At 34.8% G+C, this 14677-nt stretch overlaps 3 protein-coding genes across 3 annotated transcripts; all 3 read right to left on the bottom strand.

The window, feature by feature from the left end:
• Positions 1 to 1719: 1719 nt before the first annotated feature.
• LOAG_02202 (SCP-2 sterol transfer family protein) lies at positions 1720 to 4362 on the bottom strand (the record flags this gene model as incomplete). The annotated part of the gene is made up of 6 exons (XM_020445946.1): positions 1720 to 2250; positions 2510 to 2623; positions 2905 to 3060; positions 3383 to 3592; positions 3834 to 3998; positions 4243 to 4362. 6 exons carry the CDS (start codon positions 4360 to 4362, stop codon positions 1720 to 1722), a joined length of 1296 nt encoding a protein of 431 aa, XP_020303653.1.
• A 389-nt stretch (positions 4363 to 4751) lies between these two features.
• LOAG_02204 (MSP domain-containing protein 2) lies at positions 4752 to 6363 on the bottom strand (the record flags this gene model as incomplete). The annotated part of the gene is made up of 5 exons (XM_020445947.1): positions 4752 to 5104; positions 5273 to 5369; positions 5513 to 5662; positions 6016 to 6191; positions 6301 to 6363. The coding sequence occupies 5 exons, from the start codon at positions 6361 to 6363 to the stop codon at positions 5018 to 5020; spliced, it is 573 nt and encodes a 190-aa protein (XP_020303654.1). The 3' UTR covers positions 4752 to 5017.
• A 6791-nt stretch (positions 6364 to 13154) lies between these two features.
• Positions 13155 to 14474, bottom strand: LOAG_02209 (hypothetical protein; the record flags this gene model as incomplete). The annotated part of the gene is made up of 3 exons (XM_003137748.1): positions 13155 to 13261; positions 13601 to 13787; positions 14411 to 14474. Coding segments are annotated over 3 exons (358 nt in total), but the record flags the coding sequence as incomplete, so codon positions are not given.
• Between the last annotated feature and the right edge of the window lie 203 nt (positions 14475 to 14677).

Here is a 14677-nt window from a genome sequence, read left to right on the forward strand (position 1 = left end):
TTCTAGTGGATTTGCTCCTTTCAGCTTACAAATCTCCTCCAGTACCCTTAAATGGCGAGGACAATACGAGGTGACTAACTATTATACTCTACACTGTTAGCAAGCACTCGTTGGGAAGTGCAGAAGCAAAATTGTCAATGATTATTCAATTCTAAGATATTGCACACCACAATTTTATTGTCAATGATTATTCAATTCTAAGATATTGCACATCACATTATATCTTCTGCAAACAATGCGATTATACTATTCCATAAGCCCTGAATGAATGTTCTGTATTCGACAGCCATTAAAAAGTTTCCATAACTCATTTACGGACAGAAAGTCCAAATACATGAAATCTCCCTGCCCGACAGCAAAACGGTAACACGCAACCAGCCACTACCATTCAATCACGCAACAACAGCAAACTGCAAACTCACCCCGTCTCCCGACCTACCAACGCAACTTCCCCAAATGCAATGCCACATTATCCGAAAATTTGATCAAATCCCACGTCACTAGTGATACAAATGGCTCTCTATGAAATCATCCGGCTCATTACTATCATGACTCTATTGTTTGGCATTCCAGGCTAGGGATTAGTGCTTGTGTGTGTAGTGCGATTTCACTGACATGTTGAAAAACACAGTACTTAGAGCGTGTCGTTAAATTTTGTCGTTGAGTGACATTTGAATTTCCAAGATAAGTGGACATGACTGTTTCGGACAATGAGACTTAACAAACTTTTCACGAAGAATTTTGAAGGCAAAATCGTGCAAACGTTAAGCAGTTAGGCTAACAGTGAATTTCAGGGAAGTTGACGCAGATCAGCCACAGATAAAACAAAGAGTCGTTGCCAGCAATCTTAGGAATGGTAAACCTACCAAAACTCTGCAATCGTGGGCCAGTAAACGATTAAGTATGGCCAGTAAACGATTAAGTATCCAGATTTGATGAGTCTAAGAAATCAACTTTAACATCAAGAAATAAAATGAAATGAGTGGACAAGAAAGCACGGATGTAAGTAATTTAAAATTTAGGTTTGTGTAAAAGAAGAGAACGTTCCTGGGATTCACTATATATATGCTTTAAGGATATGCACACATCGCCTAAAATCTATGCATTTAGAATTTGAGTGCGTTTAGTCAGTTTTTTAGTCTGTCAACCTTTTTTAAATATTTAAGGAAAGGAATTGTGGAGGTGACTTTGGAGTAAAAGAGAATAAGATAGTTGCACTCAAAGCGTGATCACATTCCAATTACTTGGCAGTGTAGCACGAAAAGGTCGCTCAGTTTTGATGATTGCGTTTCATTAAATATTCATTGTAATGTACTAAATTCAGTTGGACTTGATCCACTTCAAGTAGTGAAGTATTACGCTTAGTTACTCACAGATCAAGAGAAACAGCAATGACATTCTCTTTATGCAGAGCAGATGATGAGATACTTTATTTAGGAAGGATCTGAAGCAGGATTCAGCTTAATCTCCCAATATCACTTCATACATCAATTGGAAATTTTTCAAAATAAACAATCGACTGCTCGACGTACAGAAAGAGGGGTCTATTCATTCAAGACGTTAAATGATATGAGGGTTGAGCTGTAAGCAAAATTTCAAATTTTGAGAGACTTATAATAGTAATATTTCACATGAAAAATCACAACAAAAATCATCATTATTCTCTTCTCTAGGCCAGAGTATTATTCAAAGGGCCGAATAGTCAACTTTTCATGGTGATTACAACAAACAGCTAAAACGATCCGATAGCAAGGTTAGCCTAACGGCTGCTTTTACTGAACCCAGTATTCGTAAGGAACCATCCAAATAAGCCTGCATCGGAGTTACTTCTTTCTTTAAAATTTTAAATAGTAGTTCACGATTCAAACACAAAGTAACATCAGCTGTCGGACTGATACCTTTGCAACAGTTCCCAGAGCCGTTTTTTAAATCCACATAAAAGTTACCAAATTCAGTACAGTTCACTTGGAAGATATATCCCACAGAGGCCACCAACTGGTTATCGATAACCATTGTCAGAGAACACAGCAAATGGTCGATATCCAGAAATTTCAAGGAATTATTCAAAGTGCATCTTAATTCGTTCTTTTTGCGTAATTCTCCAGACAAATCAGCTCTATCCCTTTCTGTATGGTTTCCGATCTGCTGTTGATGAACTGACTGTCGTTTTTGCTGTTGTTGTACGACAAATTCTTGTGCTGCGCCTTTTATCGTTTCAATAATTCGAGAACCTAGTTCTGACTTTAACACCTGAAAGTCAATGGTTCGATATAGAGTCGAGCTACAGCTTGCTTCCCAAGTGAAGCAAACTTGTTACTTGTTTGTACGAACCTTGTAACTATTAGCATGATCATCAAAATTCAGGGTTTTAGTTTATCGTACGAACTAGTCGTATCATAAAGGCCTGATTTTCGCTCTTGCAAATATTCCGAGAGTTCAAATCGGAGTTGCAAAATTGTGATTGTAAGTACTACGAAAGATGGTAATGCCAAAAACATGACCAACCTACCTTATTGAAAGTAGCTAGAGCCATGTTCTCGCCTTCTTTAATCACTTTCACTTCTGACAATTCTACTTTGGTGATTTCAACACCCCACGCAGTTGTGAGCACGTCAAGTTCAACCTATACAAAATCGTTATAACTGCCAGACGAAAACAACTGATTGAATTGCTAGAGTTACTTCAAAATGCACCACTAAAAGTTTGTCTCATAACTTTCATTCAAAACAGTTTTGTTTTCTTCAGTCTAATTACGAATGCAAAGGGAAACGATTATACGTAGGATGCCATAAAGTGATTAAAGATTTTGCCTGTAAAAGTTTACCCTAGTCATTAAAACTCGTTTCCTTGTAGTTGTCATGTTATGCTGTGGCTCACTGAGAATATTTTTAAATCTTTAGAAACCTGCAGGTTTTCGCATAATTGTCTACGACCCACAACTGATGTTACATCACTAACTCGTTGCTTGCAAACTAAACGATGTAGCGTTGCAATAGACAAAACACGGGTCGATCGATTTCGTTCTTGTACTGCACAAACTGCTGCCAATGCGTCTTTTACCTAAACGTTAAAAGCAAATAACGAGAATTTCCTCTCTCTCCTGCCATGCTTTTTGAGCTGAGTATCAGGTGATGATAGCAAGGGATTACTAAGGAACGAGATCTCTGGAAGTTCAGGAAACTTCAAATGATCCCAGGAAAGTGTGAAGCACTAGATGTAATGGAAACGCATATGTCTTTAGAAAAAGACTCAAAGTTGTACGTAACGAAACTGTCCTGCATAATTCACTCGCTTACCAAACTGTTGGCGATTGATAATGGATATCTTTCGTCAGTTCTTTGCTCTTGAAGGAAAACTGACTCAAGCTAAGCAAATCACCAACTTTTACTTGTGAAAAAACAGTAGCTCCAAGCTCCACTAGTCCCCGGTCAAAAGTTATTATTTGCATAGGCGGTATATTGAATGCATTCACACGAAGGTCCACTTTTGTGTACGTATCTATACATGGTAGCACTACAGTTGCACCTGGTCCACGTGTTTTTTGTGCTCGACCAAGCCGAAGTACAACAAGGCGTTCAAAATCACCCACAAACTGAAATCCATTGAATTAAAAAGTAAAATTTACTATTATTTCGGCATTTTCAGTGGTTCCTTCAGAAACCAAAACTTATCCGACTATTTAAACTGAACAATTCATTGGATCTAGTGATTATAAACCCACAACCACAAGAGTCAATTAGCTTCAGTTAGCAATTGGAAATCTTGAAGTTGGGGATTTAAACAAATCGCAAATAACTGAAACAGGCATTCTATGAAGGATATGTAGAAACAACCTTCAGAGAAAAAATAAGGGAGAACGGAAGCGTCATTAGGAATAGCAGAAATGCTAATACAACAAAAATACTTTCCACGGCAGTGGTATGTACAGTTAATGGTGCTTCTTCCATAAATTCTGTCCCACTAAAAGAGTACGAATATCGGCTGTATCGGGAACCAACCTGTAAACAGCAACAGTAATTGACTGGAATCTAATTACATTTCAGTATTCCTGAGAATTTTCCTTCAGACTGTCCTGTTAATAACGCACAATATTTGATGTTCAATCTTTCCGGAAACCAGAACACTGTACTTTCATAATTATCAAGGATATCACAAACTTAACGTGACCTTCAAAGGCTGCAACTACACCTTGAAGAGAATGTACAATACTGAAAGAACAAATCAGTAACCATAAGAGCAAACCTGACTTGCATAACGTTTCGGAGCTTCGTATCCCATTTTATCGAGATCATTATACGGAGCGTAAGTGAAAGCGGAGCGATATTTGTAACACCAGTCTTCCTCTTTTAAAGCTCCATCCATTTCTTTTGACGTATCTGCCGAATACTCCGCACTGATCCGTAAACTCATGATCAACGTTATTTAAGAAGATTTAGCAAGAGGACGTGATAATACCAGTGAGGAGTACCTCCCACCAATCAATACCAATACGCCAGCCATCAACAACAACTGGGCCATCTTGACTAGTAGCTAACAACGAAAATGAACGCATAGGAGTCTGCAGCTGCATTAGACAAGAAGTGCATGATAATTGATTGCACAGGTAGGAGGGAATTCTCTCAGTGATTTGATGTTCGTAACTCCAAGCTGATTAGAATGCCAAATAAAGGGAATCTCGTGTCTGTCACTCAGTAACGCAGGGATAATTATGATGCATGCGGAAATGATAAGTCTCTTGACAGTTTCAGCTGCTACGTTTAAGTTTTGTGCTAAATACTAATAGAGCACTTTTAATCCATTATTCTGAGCACGAAACAATAAGATCACATGATGAGTTGTTGCAAAGCAGATAGTGATCCGGGGAATTTTGTTAACAACATTTTAAGAGAAGAAATGAGCCAAACAACTTGAAATGGTTAATAAATGCAACTGATATTTTACTTAGCTTTATTATGTTTGATCAATTTTGCTAAATTGCAGTACACTCTGAATAGGAACAATCATCCTTGATTTACTCCTACTTTCTTGAATTTGAATTCTCGACATTCACGTTCTCGTCGTTGTTTTCAGGTGGTGATCGTTTTTTTACGTTTTGAAAAAAGACCTGAAATAATCATGAATAAATATCTTGCAAATTCAGTAGAACATACACTCTGTACTACTTAGAAAGTTTAATCAGAAGGGGATTAAAGCAAATATTAAGTAGCCAGCAGAGCCCAGGCAATCAATATATGCAGGAGCGGCAGGAAACACATTGCATGCACAAAATCACCGCTCGCCTGATTGGCGAAAGATTTAAACGACGCGGTTTCACAGCTGACATTGCAAGCTTCCTCTTGGAATCATTTGCCTGACTTGTCCGTAGCAGCCTAAATACCGAAGATGCACAATGAAATCAATCGGTTAGGTAACTGATGGGTCGTCGGTGTAGTTGAATATCACTAAATTAAATTTAAAGTACCAGGAGGACTACAGATTTTAAATGAGGATTTCATTAACTACAGAAGCGCACTGTTTAACAAATACTTTCATTCGAAGTTCTCCTTGTGGAGGCCCATAATGTTCAGCCCAGGCTCCAGCGCATGTTGCTCCTTCTGGCGCTGGTATATGATAGATACCAAAGTGATGTCTGTCAGATTCCGGTACCTGATTGTTAATACATCTGCAAAAATCCATTATTAAACTTTACCGCAACTTGACCTCATTAATTTTCAGATTTATTGCGCAGAAAAATATGCCTCCGTCACTTTGTAACGCTATCATCAAATTAAAAACATTTAACGTGATCCAAACAATCTTAACCTAAGAAACAACTTTGACCTGAAACAATAAGGTGATTAATGGATGCTCAGTTGGACATGATTTTCCTCAGTCTCATTTTTTTCAAGTAAAGTTTAAAAAGTTACGTTTGTTATGCAACGACTAAAAGTATTGCTTTTTCTGCCGATTCTCTTCCTGCAATCTTTTATTTGATGAAATTAGGGCAATGAAACTTAAAACAGGAAGATGCTGAACTTGTAAGTAATATCAATACGAATGGTTTGTCCATAATCGAGGATTCCAGTGGCTGGTCTTATACGAAATAAATCATTCCTTGTACATTTTACTTTGAATGCTTGTCGTGAATCACTTTTATTTGTTAGCTTTATAGTAGCATGTATTTCGCCAGTAGCATCACCAGTAAATGTAAGCTAGAATTTAGTGGTTAAGGAGAGTGTAAACTTGCTTTTTGTCATCACTGTCTCATTGCTACAATTTGCAGCGATAAAAAATCATTAAAAAGAAAAAGGAGCAGACTACTTTATCTCTTGGTTCTATCCTGAGTAAGAAATTACGCTCTGACGCGTTAGAAGTTAATTTCATCCTGTCCCATAAAGCAGTTTTTGCTTTCGCCACCCTCAGCCTTTAATTTGATTAACAATGAAGTGAAGTATTCGTTTTTCTGCATTTATTTTTGCAAAAAGACAAATTAAAAAGAAAAAGGAGCAGGCACTAAATTTTAATAGCAGTAAATTTTGCTGTGAATTTTCAGCGAACTTTTCCTTCATGTATGAGCTTGAAAATGAATGGAAAAAAAAGAATTGTCAGATGACACGATGACAGCCATAGTGTTAGTTAGATTCGTTTAAAGTGGATCATGTAGTACAGGATTTTCCAACTCGATAAATGTGTTTCCAGGAACTTTTAGAAGCGATTTTAGGTTTCTCATTTGTCCAAATCTTTCTTTGTTTGTTAACAGCAGTAACTAATTTCGGAATAAGGGAAACTGTACAAACATTACCGCAAAAACGAAAAAGATTCTGGTTACTATTTTTTGTTTTCATTAATTTTTCAAAGAACTTTAAGAAGTCTCTCACATCCTTGGGTACAAAAATTAGCCAAATATTTTAATTATGACAAATGTAGAAAATGGAGTGAAAAATTATACTACACAGAAAAAAAATGTCGGAAAGAATTGCTCCATCTTAAAAAAAATTGATGATTTTCAGAAACTGTTGTGCATGGAATGAGTTGCGAAATATTATTTTGATTTTGGCCAAAAATTTGATACGACCAATAAGAATCATCAGAGCCACTAGTTATGTACGTTTTTAAGCTTGATAAAGATGATGACAGACTTAATTTGTAATAAGCAAATTATTTTTCAACATTAATACTAGTTTCCACATACTCGTTTAGTCTCTCCCGATCTAGAATCTTTCCTTTCTCTTTTTACTAAAAACATCAATATTTGCAATAGTTGCTTCTCACTACAGATAAACGTGACAGATTCATGTACGAAGCAGATTGAAGCAGATTCATGTACGAGTACTCTACTACTCTTTCCGATACTAGCACAACCTCTTTAAAGCATTCATTGCTTAATGTAGCCCGAATTTTTGCGCAACAAAGCACACAACTCGTACCCTTCAATTTCAGTTCTCGATTTTGACCTCTGTGTAGTCGTTACTCTGATTTAACTTGCTGAAAAAACTCCCATTTTCGACTAAATGTAACATGAACTCAATGATAGACGGATTTCCTCTTTATCAGCTTCCTCATTTTAGCAATCCTTTCTAGCTCGTCAACTTATCAATAAGAAAAGCAGAGAAAAATTTTTCGAGAAGCATGTATCGAGATAACATTTTTCCAAAGTTATGCTATAATGCTACTTTGCTATGAAATTTAAGGTTTCCCAATTCGGCAAGGTATATGCTTCAGTTATACGGATTTCACTTTTCATTGTTAAGCTTCCTCGAAGTTCCATAAACGTCACTTTAGATGAAAAGAAACATACATCGTTGAATCAAAACAATCACAAAAATGAACCGGAAAAATATGCTGGCAAATTTGAGTGGCGCACGCATTACTTCCCGATATCACTGCCAGTTAGCTGAATTTTTAGCTACTTTAATTCAAATTTAGCTCACTATCGGAATACACCAACTTTTTAATTTCATTTCACTGATTATTCTTCAAAACACTGGCAGAAACAGTTACAATGCCTATTGGTCGAAGGCATTCAATTGTATCAAATCAGTTTTTTAAAGCTTATGTGAAGTTCACTTACTTCATAAAAGAAGTACCTTTATCGTCTAAATTTTCAGACTAGTTAGTTTAAATAAATTTCATGACACTTTTATTGTCGTTTGCAATTTTTCTGTAATAATAATAAGACCACTTGTAGCACTTCTGCATATCTCAAATCCGACTTAGAAACTGCGAAGTTAGCAATTGCGAGGTTATCTATGAGAATAAACAGAATGTTCTCAAATTCAAAAATTGTAACGAGAATGAGGCTTAATTAAGAGTTTAGATTACACTTTGTTACCCTACCAAAAAGCAGGAAGAAATGTTACTTTAATGGGATGTATTAAACTGTTTTGTTTCATACAATATTTGTTAACAGTAAATTTTCTGTCTTCTTACTCTCTTCCTTATCCTCATTAAATTTCTGAAAAGGAGTCGGAATTAAAATCTTCTGCAAGAATCAGGAACAAAAAGTCCTAAAACCGGTGAATATGTTGTGCATGGAAGATGAGGAGGCATTAGAATAAGAAGAGCGAAAAGAAAGAACAGATTTGGCAAACAGTTCTGCTGAGCAACGGTTTGGAAGATGTACTAAACTGATAAGCATATAATCAGAAAGGCAAACAGCGTCATTAGGTCCACTTTGTATTTTCATGTCGCGCAATATCTTCCTCTCACCAAGGTCTGTCTCCCTGGTGCTTCATCCTCCCCGCTTTATTTCATATTCCCTGTTCAGTTAATAAATAATAATGATAGTATGAGACTTCCTTCCTTCTGAGAAACAGTGGAACTTGCTGAAAAGGATGCAGCAAATAATCTGAAATTTGATTTTTCTCTTTTCTTGCTTCGATTCAATTCCAAGCTATCGTTTAACAGCAGTCGGTGAGTGCTGATCAACATCATTCAGTAGCCCAAAATTTAGGAATCATAAATTGATATTTTCTGCTAAACAAGAAACAATTTCGCAAATAAATGGTTTATTTGGGTCTTAGTTTCCTCAGTCTCTTTTCACTGATTTTTCCCACGCTTTCCGACATTTTTTTGGGTTAACGCAGTATCTTATTCAATTGTATGTTATTTCTGTGAATAATTAAAATATTTCTTGATGAACAGTAATCCATCTGTTTGTCATAAAAGCTGCTTTGAAAGAATGAACAAAAACGTAAACAAAAATAAAGATTTTTGTATTGCTGATTTTTCCAATTTGTAATAAAGTACAATAATTATGAATCTTTGGAAAGTTCCCGTCAATTTTGACGATTGAAAATCGTTTTTGTCATTTTTAATCAACAATTATAAGTAATATTATTTTCAAACATGATGGATTTTCAGTGCTATTTAAATCACATCATGTGAATCAAGTAAAGACAAGCATGTACAAGGTAAGTGAAAGCAGCTAATCAGATTTCTGACTTAAAAAGAAAAATAATAGTGCTAAGAATTAAAGAGGCCAAACAAGGAGATAACCTTTAAGATGGTGCAAACCGAGCAGTAAGACCATCGCCCAATTTGATTCACTGCAACAGAAGGCATTATATCTGAGGGATATTTATTATTCCTTTCGTGATTAGTTGTATAACGAACAGATGATAATATAGGCGGTTAATGTATCAGGCGGACCATTATAATATAGACATTCTTGTAGTCCGATCCATCACTAACAGCAATGGCAATGGTCAGTTATATTACCTGTGATTGTTTTTATTGCTCTGTTTAGCATTTATATTTTAACTAATTGTATTGTGGGTGGAATTATGGAACATACAGAAATTCGAAGTTCAAGCTTTTGGATTCCACACCTAATAGTAACATTCGACTATTACAGTCGTCTCAGAGTTTGATTTTTCAGTAAGCATTAATTGATGTCGTTCATATACAGCGGACGCTAGTAATAAAACTGAGTTAAGCAAAAAGAAAACTGTGTAAAAAAAAATGTTTCGCTTACCTGTTCGTTTGATACTGTTCTAGAGAACGATCGCGCACTAAATTGATGCAAGTAAATATCTAAATTAGCGTCAAATTGACGTAACAAATGATGCTAGATTTTGTTTATTCAGTATGATAGATTGTTTCCTTTGCGAAAAAAATGTATGGATGACAAGGCGTCGTTTCCAGCAATTGTAATGCTGCAGTTATTGCTTATTTGAAATCAACTGTATGGAGACTTCGATATTTTCAGGAACATTTCATTCTTTTGTCCTAGGAAAAAATCATTGTCAGCACTTTCAGTAATATTTTGTATTTGTCTCTGTTAAGAAATTATTATTGCTAATATTGTGTCTGTCGTGCGTAGATTATTTCAAATAATCGTCTTTACTGATCAGAATTTCTTGCAGCGCTATTGTAATTGTTGCATAATTGCTTAAGTTGTGAAACTTGTCATGATCCATTCTCTTAATTCGATTTCATGCAGTTATTGTTATTGAAGTGCCAATAATTCTCAATGTTCGCTTCTAGTCACTCAAAATAAGTCCTTTTCATCTCAATTTAAATATTTTCCCACTTATCACTGTTTTATTTAAATTCCAACATAAAATGAAGTACTCCATCAAACCTTGACAATAAAAGCAGTTCTCTTCTCCTGTCGTTGAATTTGTCCAATCGATACGCACATATTTTGCAACGAAATTTGTAGAAGTCGTGTTTCATTTTTCTTTCTAATTCATAAATGTATGCAGGTCACTTTACATTTTCTTATCAGCTGGTTTTTTCTGATTCATTTCGCCTAATTTATATCATGATAACATGAAGTACCATTCGTTATGATTTCAATCTTATTTCTTTTCATAGCCTTCTCATTGTTTTCTACATCTTAAAATTTTCTCAAAGCAAACTGTTTTTTGATTGATATTTGGTACTAATTTTACTTGTACCTTGAGCAGAAACAAATAATATTGATATGATTCATATTTCTTCCTAACTAATTCTTAAAATGTTCTCGTCTTCGTTTCAACAAAGTAGAAAATATAAGAAAAACCCGCATTGTTGCAAGCAATAAATTTAGTGATTTCGGACTTACGTAGGAATGGAATTGCATATTATCCGGACGTGACGCAAAAAATTAGCTTTTCTTTGAAGAGGAGAAACCACCGGACCCATTTTCAAGAAATGGTCAAGAATAAATCTAATAGATTAACTCTTAATTTCCATTTTATGCAATTCGAATTGAATCCCATGTATGAACAGTGTAAAGTTTCTGTCTGGGTTTTTTTATTAGAAACTTAAAAAAATTTTCATTAGTTTTAGTGATTTCGTTCATTTTCAATAATAAAATCCATTCATTCGCTATATCTGTTATACCTTATGAATACTGAAAACATGAAGCTTACTGTTCAAGGAAATGTAAATTTTGTCTTGTAATTCTACAAAAGCTAGAAATCCATGGAAATTTAGGGGATCCCTGAAATAGATAACTGCCAGTTTAAGGCAGTTTTTGCATTAAATTGAAGTCGAAATGTGTCTTTCAATCAAATTTTAATTTGACAGCTAGTTACCACAAAAATTCAGTTTTTGGGTTTATTTCACGAATACCATCATATTTATTCGGTCAATTTTATCAGTATCACAACTGATTGTATCTCTGTCAACGAATTTCCTTCCACTTTTCATTTTCGTTCACTTTTTCTTGTCCTTCAATTTATTTCTGTTAGCTGTGAAGGCTTTTTTTTGGTTTAAGAGGATGATTACCAATACATGATTGTCTAGCGTTACAGATATTCAAAATTAAAGAGCTTTTGTATTTCTAGATATGGTGACATTAGTTAAGTTGCAATCAAATAAGTTGAGGAAATTAGGATTATGCTCATTGTAAGATAGTAGAGAGTTCACTCTACTCGGAACAAGTGGAACAAATTGACGGAGGTGACAAAAGTAAGACTTCCGTCGAAGTATTTCGAAATCTCGCTTGAAAAAAAGCTTTGCAGATCTTCGTGGAATTCATTCCGTTGCTAGAAAGTTATCAGATTTGGCTATAAATGGGAAATATCAATGATAAGTATCAATCACTTTTTCAATATTGTTCATTCATTTTGTGATTATTCTGCTGTTTGCTGATCAGTCCTTCGAAATTACAATGGTGCAATTAGTAGTTGAGAAACATGATAAGTCTAGGAAGAAGAATATTTGACATCAGTACATTATGAAGGTACGCTAGAAACACGATGTCGATCCTTGCATTTAGACTTTCTCGGAAACAAACTTATTTCTTCCATTCACCCATCCATCCATTCATCTATCTATCCTTGTTTCATTCCAACTGTCCCTACTGTTGGTGTTGAAAGTTTCTCCCAACTGTTCAATCGATGAAATAATCAATCTTTTCAAGCGAGCAAGTGAGAAAAGAATCATCAATCTTAGCAATCTGAGAACTTCCACGACTGGGCATCGGACCAAAACATTTTTCCCCTCCCCACATCCCAGCTCTCCCCCTTTCTACTCACCGTTTTCACTTGATCATGTGTTGATCCATTACTACACTCCATCCATAGTTCTCTTTTTTTATATTTCGCGTATTTACTCTTCAATTAGCCATTTTGATGTCAAAGAACAGATCAGTTTAAAATTTTGAGTAACAAACAATCTAAGATATATGGTAAATGAGAACATAGCTTCAATATCGTCGCTGTTGTGAACATAGCAATGATTAATATCGCTAACATTTATCTGACAGTTATATATATGTGCACTTATGACTACCACAATCCCTATACTTATTCGATAGTTAAAGCTAACTAGTACTCATATGGATGTGGGCCGAATATTTGACAATCCGTATTAAATATGATGATCTAGTACTGTAGTATACTGAAGTCAAATGTAAGAATGGCTTCTTGAGAAAAGTTGATACTTTAGCAATACCATGATAAATGGAAAATAAAAGTTAAACTCTTCGCTTTTTTTACATTTTTACTTTATTTGTTCACAATGTAACTATTAAATGTCACATGGAATAGTTCTTTACTAATTCAACAAGGCTGGATGTCGTATATGGTCTCAATAATTATATGGCCCCATTAACTGTTATATCCCAGCCATAGGGATAGAACAGTCGCAATGCTCGTTCGCAATATTTGGCTGGTTAGTTTACATGAGGTAGCATATAATACACATGCAGAAATATCTCCATTCTTTCTCCTTCTCCCCTTTCATTTGTCTCCATTTCCTCTTTGTCTCTTATTATCTTCCAGCTTCCCTTCGCTTTTCCCTTCTAAATCCTGGTATTCCGAAACCTCGGTGCAAAATATCGGATAAGCTATAAAAGCAACACAGTTCATTATGATCCTTAACTGTTGCAATTCGCAACACTTTGTAGCTTCTAGATTCATACGATAAACTGTTTTTGCTCAAGTTGAATCACTTGAGACGTAAAATATTTTAGAAAGCTTTCGCTCCCTCAAAATTTAATTAAATAAAAGATTTAACAGATTCGTGAATACGACTTTTTTTTCGCCTGGATTTGCTGGGGAGGATTCTTTTGATTTATAATCTATTTATAATCAGTTGGGAATAGACTGCTTCTGCCTCGAATACCGATAGACTCTCAAAGTCATCTCAGGACCACAATGTATATATAAGTAAAATTTTTGAGTACTAGCAAATTTTGGTTCATCTATCGGGAATTTAAAATCGGCCATTTTGGCAACCCAATTTACATTAACAGCCGAGAAAGCGTAAATGCTTCCCCGGTTTGTTAGATATCCACTTGCATCGTATTGAAACAAGGAGCTATAGCAAAATGAGCAGAGAAATTGAGTTTGTGCTTGTCTTCTCTTTTTCCCCTTAAATTTAGCATAAAGAAATAAAAGATTCAAATTATTGCAAGGTGATTACGAAGTGACAGCCACTGTAATCTTAAAAGATTATTTCAGAAAGTTTACTATATCCTATTTTAGCTATAGTTATGATCATATAATGATATATATGCTGAATATGCTGATGGCGAGTTCAAGCTAAATTCCATCAGACTCATTTATCATTATTCAGCAAATTTTCTGCTTTGGTGCTGCAATTTCTTGTTCCTTCTATATTTCACTGTTTTTATATTAAGCTTTCTCATTTCCAGTTTACGCGTATTTTTGTTTATATTGCATACTGTTGAATGTTTATCAAGAAAAAACTTAGGGCCTACTACCTTGGAAATTCAAATTGTCATTATATCAATAATAACTTTAATTTTTCGATCGAATACTCAAAGTTCGTGTAGAGAGTGGACGTTGTGGTTCACTGCAATTGCTGATTTCAAAACGGCAATTGTAATTATGCCTTTCATTTTCTCTCCACATTTTCAAACTTTTCAGTGGTGTTATAACAGCAGTCGAAATGGTTCTCACTCCTTACTTACAATATATATATATGAAAGAAAAAAAGAATATTTAATCTTTAAAAAAGGAAAAAAAAAAACTAGCCAGTTCATTTGTTGAGATATGTGAACTATTGATTGAATCAAATGATCCTTCTTCATCACCCTAAAATTTCATCATTTAGATTATTCATTTCCTTAAAATATTGTTTAAAAATTGTTAGTTTATTAAAATTTAAGAAATAAATTTATTATTTGAAAAGGATGGAAAGTATCACATAAGTAATTGTAAAGTTAATATTTGATTTATCAAAAGCATTTCCAGTAAGCATTTCCAGTTTCCATAAAACAAGTATTTTTAATAGTTTA

The sequence above is a fragment of the Loa loa genome (genome assembly GCF_000183805.2).
Source record: "Loa loa unplaced genomic scaffold supercont3.85, whole genome shotgun sequence".
Classification (NCBI taxonomy): domain Eukaryota; kingdom Metazoa; phylum Nematoda; class Chromadorea; order Rhabditida; family Onchocercidae; genus Loa; species Loa loa.